The sequence below is a fragment of the Plasmodium inui genome (genome assembly GCF_000524495.1).
Source record: "Plasmodium inui San Antonio 1 unplaced genomic scaffold supercont1.9, whole genome shotgun sequence".
In the NCBI taxonomy this organism is placed as follows: Eukaryota; Apicomplexa; class Aconoidasida; order Haemosporida; family Plasmodiidae; genus Plasmodium; species Plasmodium inui.
The window spans coordinates 72,650-85,569 of record NW_008481843.1 but is presented as its reverse complement, the minus strand read 5'-3'; the positions used below and the strand labels follow the sequence as shown (position 1 = coordinate 85,569).

Here is a 12,920-nt window from a genome sequence, read left to right as displayed (position 1 = left end):
CATTGCATTGATTTCCTTTGCTTCTGTTTACCTTCCTTTTTTTTTTTTTTTTTTTCTCCTTTTCTTTTTTTTAATGATTTTTTGCCAGCCCCCGCCCTTCTATTTTGGTACAACGTTGCTGGCTTCCTCCTCGCGGCCGCGCTTCACGTTCCTCTTAACGTCGCCGCGGGGAATGAACAGAAAGATTTTCCCCATCTAAATATAACGCACGTGTGCTTGATTTGTCCTCTCTAATTGCCTCCGGGGACAGCGGTGAGGAGGACGGGGACTTTCCAGCAATTATTGTCACTGTGTAGGTTAGGTCATGTGTTGATGTTATTCCTCTTTTTACCGCCTTGTTTTGCCGCCCCGTTTTGCCTCTTTTTTTGTCTCTTTTTTTGTCTCCTCTGCCTCCCCCTTTTTTCCTACACATGTGAGGCCTCTTCACGGAACCATTCGTGGGAGCACCCTTCGGCTCCACCTGCGCCGAGCGTAAAACGGCCAACTTGAGCAGACCGCCCCTTGCGACTGTAACTGAGCTGTTTCCCTCGTTACTCATTTTCCCAAGGGGGCGGCAAACATATGAAAAGAGGAAGCGATCCTTCCGACCAGCAACAAAACTGAGTTACCGCTAATAGGTAAAGACGAACCCTCCAATTCGTCCATCTCGAGTCAGACCCGATACATCTACCGTCTGCAGCACATATGTTGGGTCCACTCCCTCCCTATCACCCCGTTCAACGTCACATTTTGCCATTTTGCTCTACTTGCACACAGGGGTCCACCCAATCGAGGAAAAAAATATATTAGCCACAATGGGTGAATCGTCTAAATGTATACCCATTTTAACTTACAAAAAATTGCTCATTTTTTTTTTTCTTTTTTTTTTCTTTGCCGCTCGTTTAGCAAAACCCGAAGCGGAGTTGTCCGCCCCAGTTGTAAACACAAGTTTGCGGTTAAAAAAAAAAAGACCTGTATGGCACGCTATTTTAAAGTATGTTCTTCTTCGCTACACCCCTTCCCCGCGGTGTACTTTAGAGGAGTAAACAAAAGATAAAAAGAAAAAAAAAAACACCAGACGGAGGCGGCAAAGCGGCCACTGCAACTTTGCTGAAAAATGAAGTGAAATTTTTTTTTCATGTTCCTCTGTGTCTGTTTCGGAAAAATGGCAAATATGGCGAAGCTGATCAATTGGCAAAAGTGACAAGTGGAAGAAGTAACCGTCACTGTTCTAGCGTTGTAAAAGCGCTCCCCCACCACATTCGCTGAGTTGGGACGGAAAAGAAAAAAAAAAAAGAAAAGTTAAGTAAGGCGAAGCAGGCCAAGTGGACGGGACACCCCACCGCCGACATTGGGTAACCTAAAAAAGTCAGAAGTAGACGATTCTTTCTGTTTGAAAATTTTTACAGGAACAACGACACGCGTTGTTCAATTTGGGAAAGGAGAGGGGCAGCTGACCCGCTTTAGCAATCACGAGGGGGTGCACACATGTATAAATAAATATATATATTATATATATATGCACGCACTCGATGGTCAGCTTTTTTGTGTCTTTCCTTGCCCCTTAAAGAATTCCCTTTAGTAGCATTTCACACCGGTGAAGCTTTTGCTACTCACCACGTACCTCGCAAAAGCGACATAGGAGCAAGGAGGAAGATACATTCACTTTGCAGCTTCAGGACCAAGAGGCAATAGTGTTTGGATTCAGAGGGGACAAATGTCCCAGAGTGAGACAGGACGTGTGGCGAAATGGGCGATCCGGAAAATTGGGATAAGAGGGAGGCAAACAGAAGCATTCGCTGGGGGGGCGAGGTGAATAGGGGCAGTGACGAGCGTGTAACTCGGAATGAGCTAGCAACTCCGGATGAGATTGCAACTAGGAATGAGCCAGCCACTCGGGATGATCTTGCAACTAGGAATGAGCCTGCAACTCGGGATGAGCTAGCCACACGTGATGAGATAGCCAAACCGGACGATCTCGGAACTCCGGACGAAGCCTCCCCGGGAGACGCCAAGAAGAACACCGCATCCCAATTCAGCATCCTGGAGCAGCTGTCCATGCTAAACAAAAAGAGAAAAAAATTCTCCAGAGATATGGATGCGTGGGAGGTAATATCGAACATCTCGAAGTATTCATCAGACCATAACAAAGAAACGGAAAAGAAAAAGATACTAATCTGTTTAGGCAACAACAATTTTGGTCAGCTAGGGTTCCAGGAGAACGTTAAAGTTGGCATAGTGGACTTCTCCACGGTCCTCATTAGTAAGAGGTACTCCGCAAGTGGGAGGAGCCGCCGGGGAGGACTCCAGACAGGTGGCAATGAGACGATTGGCGGAGAGGATTGCGGAGGCGAAGATGGTGGCAGCGGAAATCAAGGCAGCGAAACAGTTGTCGAAGAAGCCCATGGGGGTGAAGCGAAGAGAACCTTCGAAAGGAGCAGAAGGTACAACGACCTCGCCAGAGAAATAAAGCGACGGAACAACAACTGTTTTTACAACAGCCAGTGGAATAACGCCCTCAGCAAAAACGAAATATACAACGACATCCTGACGAGACTCCCGAATGACTTTAACATTTCCACGATTAAGAAAATCAAAAATAATGAGAAAGATGGGAAGAGTATGAGCAAAGAGAACGTGCACGACTTGCTAGGAAAGAAACTCACGACGAGCGGCAGTGGAGGGAAGCACAGAATCGTCACTACTGACGAAGTGAAGAACAGAAGTATGCAAAATGGGAAGCGTACCGTAAAGGAGGAACCCCAAGGGAAGCTGCTCTTGCACAAGAAAAAGGACAGCATCGGTAGCAGGAGGGCAGATAGGCGGAGGACAGGCAGCGTCCGGGTCAGCCTCATCAGAGAGACAAACTACCTCAGGAGGAACAGATACGAGGAAGGGGCAATGGAGAAGAACAAAAGGTTCTTTTCTGAAAATGAGAAGGACAAGGAGAAGGATTACCAAAGGAGGATCCGTCAGTATAGTGATTTTTTCAAAACGACTGAGTATGTGGTGGGAGGCAGTGGCGGCATTTCTACTCTGGGAGGAATCCGTCAAAGGAGCCAAGCAGAGATTCAGCACAAGCTAGACATGCGAAAAGAAGTGGGCATGCCAAACCAAATGGACACGAGCAACAGCCGCAACAGTAATAGCCCCAATTGGAACAGCCACTTGGCAGATGGAGGGAACAAACCGGGGGAAGACTACCTCTACTTTAACCCAGAGATAATTAACTGCGGGAAGTATCACTCCGGAGTGGTTAGCAAAAATGGGTTTGTCTGCCTCTGGGGGCTGAACTGCTACGGACAACTTGGGGTGAATCCGAACAAGTCAGTTCACACGTGTTATCGAAGGACTAAATTGAGCATGTTGAAAAGGAGTCCGGAAGATGAGGAGAATGAGAGGGAGAAGGAGAGAAAAAAAACAGACGCTCCCGCAAAGAGGACCATTTTCTCCCCTGTGAAGACTGAGAAAACGATGCTGTCCCCCTACATACATAAATTAGTGCCCTTGAAGCATTTCGGACATAAGCATAAAGTGAAAGACATAAGCTTAGGGTCCTTTCACACGTTATTACTCACGTACGATGGGTTCGTTTTTACCTTCGGGTGTAACAAGAAGGCACAGTTGGGGCTGCCAAATGGGTACCACAGGAAGGTGTCCCACACTAGCAGGCCCTTCCTCCTCCCACTGGTGATTGTCGAACGAGGGATGCAGAAGAGCCACCCACGATATGGACGAACGAACACCTTTTTCTTCTCATCAAAGAAGACCTATGCGAATATCGCACATCCAGTTATCTCCATAAACTGTGGGGCGTATAACAGCGCCTTGATTGACGCAAATAGGAAGCTCTGGATTTGGGGCTGGAACAAGTTTGGCCAAATAGACAGCACTTATGCGGTTGAGAAGATGAAGAAGAAACAGCGGGAAGAAGCGGCGCAGGGGTGCAAAACGTGCAGTGGGGGAACGATACACATGAGCATGATGGGCCTGAAAACGATAGCCCAAGTGGTACAAAAGGGGGGAGAACACATAAAAAAAAGACTTACGTCCAAGGAGAGGTTACACTCGAAAGATGGAGACGGACATAGGGACAAACACAGGAGATATAAAAAAAGCAACAAACTTGTGAATGTCCCGAGAAATGTGAAGATAAAAGATAAGAGTGTGCTTCAAGTCAGTTTGGGTAAGTACCATAGCCTTTGCCTGACGGAGGACAAGTCGGTGTATATATGGGGCTACTTGAAGAGAGAAAAAAAAGGAGCAGCAGAAGGGGCAGAAGAGGAAGAGAAGAAATGCTCATATGTTATCTCCTGCTGTGGAGGCAGCAAGTACTACAGGAACATCACCAGCATCACAAAGATAACCTGTTTGAGCAATTTATACATCTCGAGCATTGCCTCCTCCAGCACTCACACGGCATTCGTTGCGCCAATAACGTATATAGATGAAAGAAGTATGGACTCGCAGGGGGGACCCAGAAGTGCCATCTCACCAGGAGGGGAAAAAGTGGGAAACAAATTCAGGTACAACATTCTTCTGAAAAATGAAAGCTCCCATTTGTTGGAATATTATTCTGAGCAGGTCATAACGAGGGGAGGAGACAACATCTTTTACGTCAAATACTCAGACCTCATTCTCTTGATTAGCCGATCATCCCAAGGAGGAGAAAGTCACATTGCAGGTCAGGGGACCCACCCAAGGCAGAATGTCTACCTCATAAATAACTCTCTCCACGTCAGTAATGTGTGTAATAATGGGAGTAATTACTACCTCAATCTTAACGCTCGAGGGGGGAGTGCTGCTGGCCAGGCGGATGAAGCAGCCCAAGTGAGCGGTGCATGTCATGTAAGCGGTGCATACCCCGTCAGCAAAACAGACCAAGTGAAAAAAATCCTGCAGCCGCTTCTGCTCAGCAATAACAACAACGTCAACCGAGTGGATTTACTACAAATATTCCAAGTAGCCATGGGGAAAAACTTTGCCATTTTTTTAACCTCCTCTCCATCTATTAATCGCATTTTAAACAAAAAAAAAATTGATTACATAAACAACATTTGCTCTTTAGACGTTCTTCGAAATAAAATCCCCGAGAGAAACATATTCATCATTGGCAAGTCTGACTTCCATCACATTATCCTTCCCAGTAACTGCAAACAGACAAGCATTCCAATCTGTCTGCACAAGGACAAGCTAATAAATGAGGCCCTCCTACGCAATAAAAAACACAATTTTTTAACCATATCAAGGAGGAAGAAGTACTCGGATCAGATTAGCTACAACAATAAGCTTCTAAACTTGAAGAAGCTGTATGGGAAAATAAAAAAAAGCGTGACTAACTGTAGTTTACTCTACAATGATATCGACCAGGAGAGGTTTTCCCTCCTCCTGGACCCCATTGCTGCCAACAGGAGCTCTCTAGCGGCGTACAGGCTGCACTCCGTGAACTGTGGTACATCCAGCAGCAGGAACAGGAAATCCCTTTCGTATCTGCAATCGTCGAGCGATCGGGCTAGCAGCAACAACAACAGAAGTAGCAACAGCAACAAAAGAATCAGCAACAGCAACAACAACAGCATCTTCCACTTCCACTTGGGGCAGAGGAGGGACACGGCGGCGCGAGGCACCGGGGGAAAGTGCGCCTCCTCGGAGGATCGCTTTTCCGGCGACCGGGATGGGAGCAGGCGCGTGGGTAGCCACGTCATCAGCAACCGCGAAGAGAGCAACAACGTTGGAAGGAACCGCGCCGATTGCAACCGAGGCGACCCCTGCGAATGGGTCTCCTTCCGCACAACGCCCCAATCCTCGCAGAGCTCATGGCAGACAAACTCCTCCAGGGCGCCAGCCAACCTGAGCAGACAAGCAGAAGCAAACGTATCGGAGGTAAGCAAACAAGAGCGAACCCCTGGAGGGGAAAATAAAAAGAACAGGGCGGACACCCCCCTGTTGTGCAAGGAACAGAAGGATAGTCTGTTTAGTTCATCGAACGAGGGAGACTTGCAGAAGGAACACAATTCGAAAAGAGCAGCAGATTTAGGGATGTCAAGTGAAGAATCCCATCTGTGCGACGAATCTGGGGAGTACTACCCCCTTGGTAAAAAAAAACAGGTAAGCAGTGCGTGGGGCACACCCGGAGAGGAACTGGACCATTCGCGGAGCACACAAAAGGAAGGAAAACATTTTTCACACAAGAGCAGCAGTAGAAGTAGTAGCTGCAATAATCACCTTGTGAATGGCCAAGAAGTGGAAAGGGCTAACAAAGCCGTGATAGGTTGTTCTTCCATCATGGGAAGGACAAACGAGGCTGAGATGTGCAGGGACCACACGGATGGGAATAATAATGGAAAGGAAGGCGGGAAGGAACTCGAAAAGGAGAGTAACCCCCCCGCGAAGGAAAGGCGCAAAAGCTCTACATGCGTAAATAAAAAAAAACTCTTCAGAAATATGATACTGGAAACTATCGATAACATAAATGACAATTTTTTGAATCTGCAAAATGGGAGTGACAGATTGCTGGATTGCGAACAAGTTAAATTAAAATTTAAAGTTTTTAAAAAAAGGAGGTCATGCCTGTGGAATTATTTCACGTATCATCACACGAAGCGGAAGTGTCCCTTTGGGTTTAACTTGTCTGAAAATATCGTCAACATAACGCTACTCGATGTTGCCTGTGGGGATTACCACTCACTGATTTTGTTGGAGGTGGATACGCTGACGTGAGGTTGTGTCGAGAGGGAAATGGGGCAGTGTGGACAGCAATCCCTCTCTTCTTTAGCGTCGCTTCGGCGATGGGGGAGAATTAGCAAACGGGTGGCGCCTGTACTTTCGGTTCTCCGTTGACAACCCTCCCCCTGCATAACAATCGCCACCAGTGGTTACTCCCCATATGGAGTGATGAATGGGGGGTAGAGGCTTCCCCCTTATTTTTTTTTTCGCTCGCAGTGGTACGAAATGTGGCCCAATTGGTGTTTCCCAAGGAATCCTAAATGGGGACAATTTTTTTTTTTTGTAAGATATTTTTTCCTCCTTACTGTGTGGGGGGATGTGCTAGACAATTGCGACGTCGTTGGCCTGCGTATCTATATCTATGCATGTTCGGCGTTCTGTTTTGGAAGGATGTATACCTTTCATTCCACTTTGTGATTTTTTTTTTTTCCGTTAAATGGTTGTTTTTTTCTATTTTTTTTTTGTTTTTTCCGTTTTGCGCTTCCACGAGCGCTGTAATTGGAGCGACTTCGAGGGGGGCATAATAAATAGTGACTTTTTTTTTGCCTGTTCGGGGCCTTCACAAAAGGAAAATAAATAATATACCGCTTGTACTTTACGATGGACCAATTTAGTTACCAACACAACTGAGGAGTTATTTTCCCCATCTGTGTTTCTCCCATCTTGATTTGATTTTTTTTTTTCCTCCATTTTTTTTGTGCCCTGTTTGTAACCCCCAAGTTGACTTCTTTCCAAATTAACGCATCAGAACAGTCAAACGGGCAGCACTGTTGAGGAAAAAAAGGAGAAAAAAAAAAACAACACCTAATCAGGGAACACATGACACGGACTTACGTATGTATGTAAATGCCTCCGTACATAGTAAGCATACTAACCGGGTAGAAAGTGAACCGAAAAGAAAATAATAAAGATAGCGAAGGAGCCACGTGGGTATGCCCCGCAAAATAAGTAACAAGGGGTACAGTTAGCCCCTTACATCGCGGGAAGGGAAAAAAAAGAAGAAGAAGAACAAGAGAAGTGGCCTCAACGCTTCCTTCCATTGGTATAACGGGGTAGATGCTACCCACAACGCAGCGGGACGAACGATGAGCAGGCACAAATATGTTTTGGACGCCAACAGCGTCATCAAGTGTAAAGATCTACTGTTCACAAGCTACGACTGCTACGTTACAGAAGGAGTTATAAAAGAAATCAAAGATGAGCACTCGAGGAGGAGACTCAACAACATCATGCCGCTGCTAACCGTTGCGCAGGCGGAAGAGAGGGATGTGAATTTTGTAAAATATTTTTCCAAATTGACTGGGGATTACGACTCACTGAGTGAGGTAGACATCGACGTCATTGCGCTGACTTATATGCTGCACCGTTTGCATGGAGATGTGTCCAAGCTGAATGCCGCCCCCATGGAGACTATTTATAAGTACAACGAAGTTGAGTTTGATTATTTGGGGAAGAGGAGGCGCGGACGGAAAGAGTGGGAAGTACCAGCTGGGGAAGGGGAAGTAGCCACGGGGGAGGGCGATGAAACCACTGCGAGTAGCGCGCAGCCGGAAGAGACGAACCGACGTGTGGACGATTTGAAGCGGGAAGATGGCGGCGCGGGGGGGTACGACATGCTAGACGGGAGTGACGCGGATGCGGTTAGAAGTATACATGAAAGTGATGCAGAAGCGGGTGGAAGTATACACGAAAGTGATGCAGAAGCGGGTGGAAGCATACATCAAAGTGACGAAGACGCGGATGGAAGTATACACGAAAGTGATGCAGAAGCGAGTGGAAGCATACACCAAAGTGACGAAGACGCGGGTGGAAGTATACACCAAAGTAACTCCGACTCCGATGCCGACTCGGATGGAACCCTTCATGGAGATGGCTCATCCCAAGCGCGGAGACGAATACGCGGGTGCGAAGTGATAAGAGAGGAAGTCGTACAAGTGGGGGAGGACGAAGAAGAGGGCGGTCAATGGATAAACATAAACAATTACCACACACAAAATGTGGACGTAAACAAGGAGGAAACATTCACCGCAAAAGTAGCATGCGTAACGACAGATTATGCCATGCAAAATGTTATGTATCAGATGGGATTAAATGTAATCACAATGGATGGATTCCAAATAAATTCAATAAAATTGTGGGGACATATATGCACCTCATGCTACACATTTATAAAAAAAACTTCTCTTCTCTTCTGCTCCAAGTGTGGAAATAATAACTTGAGAAAAGTAAATGTCGTGGTAGATAATAATCTAAAAAAGCTAGTCGTGAAAATCCCCCAATTCAGGGTTAATATAAAAAACACCATTTATAGTATTCCGAAAAAGAAAAATTCCTCCAAGAACAAATTTCAAGATAAGTTACAAATATTTAGGGAAGATGAATTGCTCATCGGGGGGAGAAAACAATTCCTAACACATCAGAAAAAGCTTTACGAATCTCAGAAGAGTAAAAAGGACCCCTTCAGTGGAGACAACCTGCATGATGGCTATGCGAATGACTGGACCTACAGGACGACTTTGAAAAATGGGAAGGTTGCCATTTTGGCCAACCCGAAAATTGTCGTGGGTACTGTACTCCAGCCTGGGCAAAAGAGTGAGACCCCATCTCAAAGAAAAAAAAAAAAAAAAAAAGAAAACAACTGGGCCCAAGTGAGCTATCATATACAATACGGATATGATTCTCGTGAGTGCCAACTCCCCCATTGGGGGTTAAACCATCTGAAGTGCCTCTTCCACGTAGGATTTATCATCACAATGTGTTTTATACCCCTGGTTGGTCTCTTCCCTCAATTTGAATTTACGAAACGACGGGAGAAGGGTCACCTTTATGTGCGCCCATCTTCGGGTGAACCTTTAACCTGTCCTCATCTCGCTTTAAAGTGCCTTCCACTTGTTCGCACTCATATGGACACAATTTGTTACTTTTTTTTTTTTGATGCGCATTTTTGGTGTGTTTTTTTTTCTTACCCTTTTTAAAAAACTTTAAACAGTTACAAAATGGCCAAATGATTTTGCACAAAGAGAAACCTTCGCCGAGTTGTGTAGATACACATCAGGGAAAGAAAAAAATATATAAATAAGATAAAATAGAATAAGAAAAAAGCAAATTAACACAAGATAAAATTCCAGCAGTGTACTCCCCTACAGATGGGACAGACGCATAGACATACACATTCATACCTGTGTGCGCATAATCTTCCCCGAGTGAGCCGCACCCCGTAAGCTTCCATCAACTCGCAAAAATGTTCTGCGATTCCACCGACCGGTAACCTAAGAGGAAGTGAAAGGAAAGAACAAATCTGACAAAATAACGGAAAAAAGGGGAATACTTCACACGCACTATCTCAAAGAGAAAAAAAAAACAAAAAAAAAAAACAAAGACAAAAAAAAAGACACACAACTTCATTTTACCATTTGTTTTTTAAAAAATATCGTACACTTTTGCATGCACAAAAATGAGTCGAGTTAACTTCTTTGCCCTTCCCCTCCTCTGTTTCTTGCTGTACGGATTAGGAGCCCTTGCCAAAATTGCTATAGAAAATCCCCCCTTTGTGTTTAGCAACACGAAGGAAGGTGAGGGGAGGGAAACAAATACACACGGAAAGGGCCAAGCGCCGCATTAATGAAGCAACGGGCCTGCTTCAACATTTCACTACGTCGTATGTCCAGCATGGCCTGTAGAAAAAAGAACATCACATAGGGTTGCCATTTCTTGCCCTATCGATACATTTTTTTTTTCTTTCTCTTTTTTTTTAGGGAAGCTGAAAAAAACCTTTCTTAACATCGATACCCCATGGGAAAACGATGATGTGCTATCCAAACCGCCATACTCACTTTATGTAACTCTGGAAAATTTCCCGAACCCCTTTATCCACCCCTCCCTGTGTAATCGAAATGGGTTGAACTATTCCTACCTGTGCGACCCGAACAAAATCCTGTCTCGGAGCACGGGGGACAAGCTGGAAGGTGTGCTAAGAAGGAAAGCGGTGCGGTCATATATTTCATCACTTCTTTGTCGAGCCCTTCCCCCGTTTTTACGCTACCGTGGCTGCCTCTACTACTGGCACCGGTGCAATTCCTTTTCAAACCATTCCGCACCTCTCCCTCCCGCGACCGCAGAAATTTTGAGCTACCAAAGACGCAATTCCAGCCATTACTGTGCAGAGAAAGGAGAAGTCCCTTACGTGTAAATTCAGCGCACTCCATTCGTTGCGCCCCCAGTTGTGTCCGCGCGCGTGCTCTGAATTTTATTTTCCCCCATTTCTAGACAAACCCAGCAGAGAAATTCGCAACATACAAACATGTTAAAATGTGAAAAGAGAGAAAAGTCAGAATAATGCGAAAAATTCGATGGCTACGTCAGATGATTAACCAGCGCTCCTTCTATACTTCCCGTTCTTCTACACAACAGATTAGCCGTAGCGCTGATTGAGCGCCTGCCTTATGGAGTCAGCGCTGAGACATTCTCTTCCCAAATACTGGAACATTGGAAATTGGGAAACCGAAATTGCAACGATGGAATTTTGCTCCTCTTTGTGAAGGAAGACGCGACTTTTGTGTTGAAGTGGAGAAAAGGTGATTATTCACCGGAAATAAGCGAACCCCTACCCCACCCCTTTAGAGAAAGTGCACGGTGCATACACAATCGCAATAGTCATGCCAATGCACAAACAGATGCTCATATACACATCTATGCATGCACGCTCTCTCCACTTCTGACGCGACATAATTAGGCGCCCAGTCGATCATCAACTTCAGAACTGCCACCGCCATGAACAAGTCCTTCAACATGTACATACGAAGGTACTCCTTGGAGTATTCCATTTTGAGAGGTAAAACGTGGGGAGTCCCTTTCCCCTCGAAAGAATGTGCCAGAAGATATACTATTCTACGAATCTGCAAAAATGGGGACTACGTCCAATTTGTACTCTGTTGATGTGTGCCCGCTAAGGCGGGGTACCCGTTGTGTGGCAGGCCCTGATTTGCTTCTTTATCCGTTGATTTCTACTTTTTTTTTTTATTCTTCCCCCCACAGCGGTGACACTAACCTCACAGGTAGGAACGTCTTAAGCACGCAATGAAGTGCGCCAAGAAAGATGCATTACCTAGTTATGCATTCATGCCTTTTTTTTTTTTTTTTTTTTTTTTTTGCTCCTTCCACTTCATGAAGTACCTGACGGAGGAAATAATTTCGCCGACTCAAACGGCTCAAATGTAATCCGAATGAGAGGCCCAAATGGAAAGCTTAAAAAATTGGAAGGTTGCATTAAATGGGAAAATGGATCTAACAAGCGATATCCCCTTCTGTGTTTTGCCTTTACAGGGTCGTAGCTCTTACCATTGGCGTAGTAGTGGGTTTGGGCTACCTGGCGTGCATCCTAATAGGTACTCACCAACATATGCAGACGAGGGGAAGCGGCGGTGAACACGAACGTATGCTTGTGTGGAAACCCTCCAACGTCCATTCGGTGGGAAGCATTCTTTCGGCGCTACAATTTTAGCGCCCTCTATATCACGTCGGCATTTACCCCCTTTATTTTCAGTTTTCTCCGATGCGCAAAAGGGGAACAGATAATATGAAGGGGACTCTTTACCTTTAGAAGGACTAAAGTGCACCTTCTTTTTGTAAACGGTGTGTGCACATACACCTACGTGGCTCCAATTGTAAATTTTGCCTTCTGGTTTATTTTTTCTTCTTTTTTTTGGAAGATTAAAAGAGAGGGAAAAAAAAAAAAAATGAGGAGCCATCTTTATTCTCCCCAAACACACGGGGCTTTCTTGTTCTGTGTTGTGCGTACCACTTGTATGTCCTATTTATCGTAACCATTCTGTCTTTTTGCCGTTTTAATTGTTTTTTTTTTTTTTTGTTTAACTCTTTTACATAATTGAACATTTTCTCGAGGGCGGAAAAGACAAAAAGAAAACAGGCTGATTTCGCATTGGGGTGAATAATTTTGTTGGACGGCTAATGGTAAAGTTGATGTGATACAGGTTCGCTTAGTTCATTTCGTGCGTCAGCATTTTTTCGCCTTAACATTTTTTCTCTTTGTTCTTTCACTCCGTATTTTCCCCCTTTATGCCAATTTTGTTTTTACCACCACCCCCGTGCTATTCGACTTTTCATCCTTTGCCCTCTTTTGGTAGCTTAGGGAGGATTGCTAAAGCAGAAAAACAACACTCAAATGTGGCATCTCTGATTTGTGCTCGTTATGACAT

General features: G+C 45.1%; 4 protein-coding genes across 4 annotated transcripts in view; 3 read left to right on the top strand and 1 right to left on the bottom strand.

The window, feature by feature from the left end:
* Positions 1-538, bottom strand: part of C922_02496 (hypothetical protein) — a gene marked incomplete at both ends in the record, with an annotated part of 2,036 nt that extends 1,498 nt beyond the window's left edge. Inside the window, one exon of the mRNA XM_008818095.1 lies at positions 332-538. Within this exon, the coding sequence (XP_008816317.1) occupies positions 332-538 (207 nt within the window). The remainder of the gene's footprint in view (positions 1-331) is intronic.
* A 1,190-nt stretch (positions 539-1,728) lies between these two features.
* Positions 1,729-6,699, top strand: C922_02495 (hypothetical protein; the record flags this gene model as incomplete). The annotated part of the gene is made up of 1 exon (XM_008818094.1): positions 1,729-6,699. The coding sequence occupies one exon, from the start codon at positions 1,729-1,731 to the stop codon at positions 6,697-6,699; it is 4,971 nt and encodes a 1,656-aa protein (XP_008816316.1).
* A 1,091-nt stretch (positions 6,700-7,790) lies between these two features.
* Positions 7,791-9,561, top strand: C922_02494 (UPF0271 protein; the record flags this gene model as incomplete). The annotated part of the gene is made up of 2 exons (XM_008818093.1): positions 7,791-9,353; positions 9,445-9,561. 2 exons carry the CDS (start codon positions 7,791-7,793, stop codon positions 9,559-9,561), a joined length of 1,680 nt encoding a protein of 559 aa, XP_008816315.1.
* Positions 9,562-10,159: 598 nt separating this feature from the next.
* Positions 10,160-11,785, top strand: C922_02493 (hypothetical protein; the record flags this gene model as incomplete). The annotated part of the gene is made up of 6 exons (XM_008818092.1): positions 10,160-10,277; positions 10,461-10,670; positions 10,824-10,890; positions 11,116-11,279; positions 11,438-11,543; positions 11,740-11,785. 6 exons carry the CDS (start codon positions 10,160-10,162, stop codon positions 11,783-11,785), a joined length of 711 nt encoding a protein of 236 aa, XP_008816314.1.
* Positions 11,786-12,920: the final 1,135 nt, after the last annotated feature.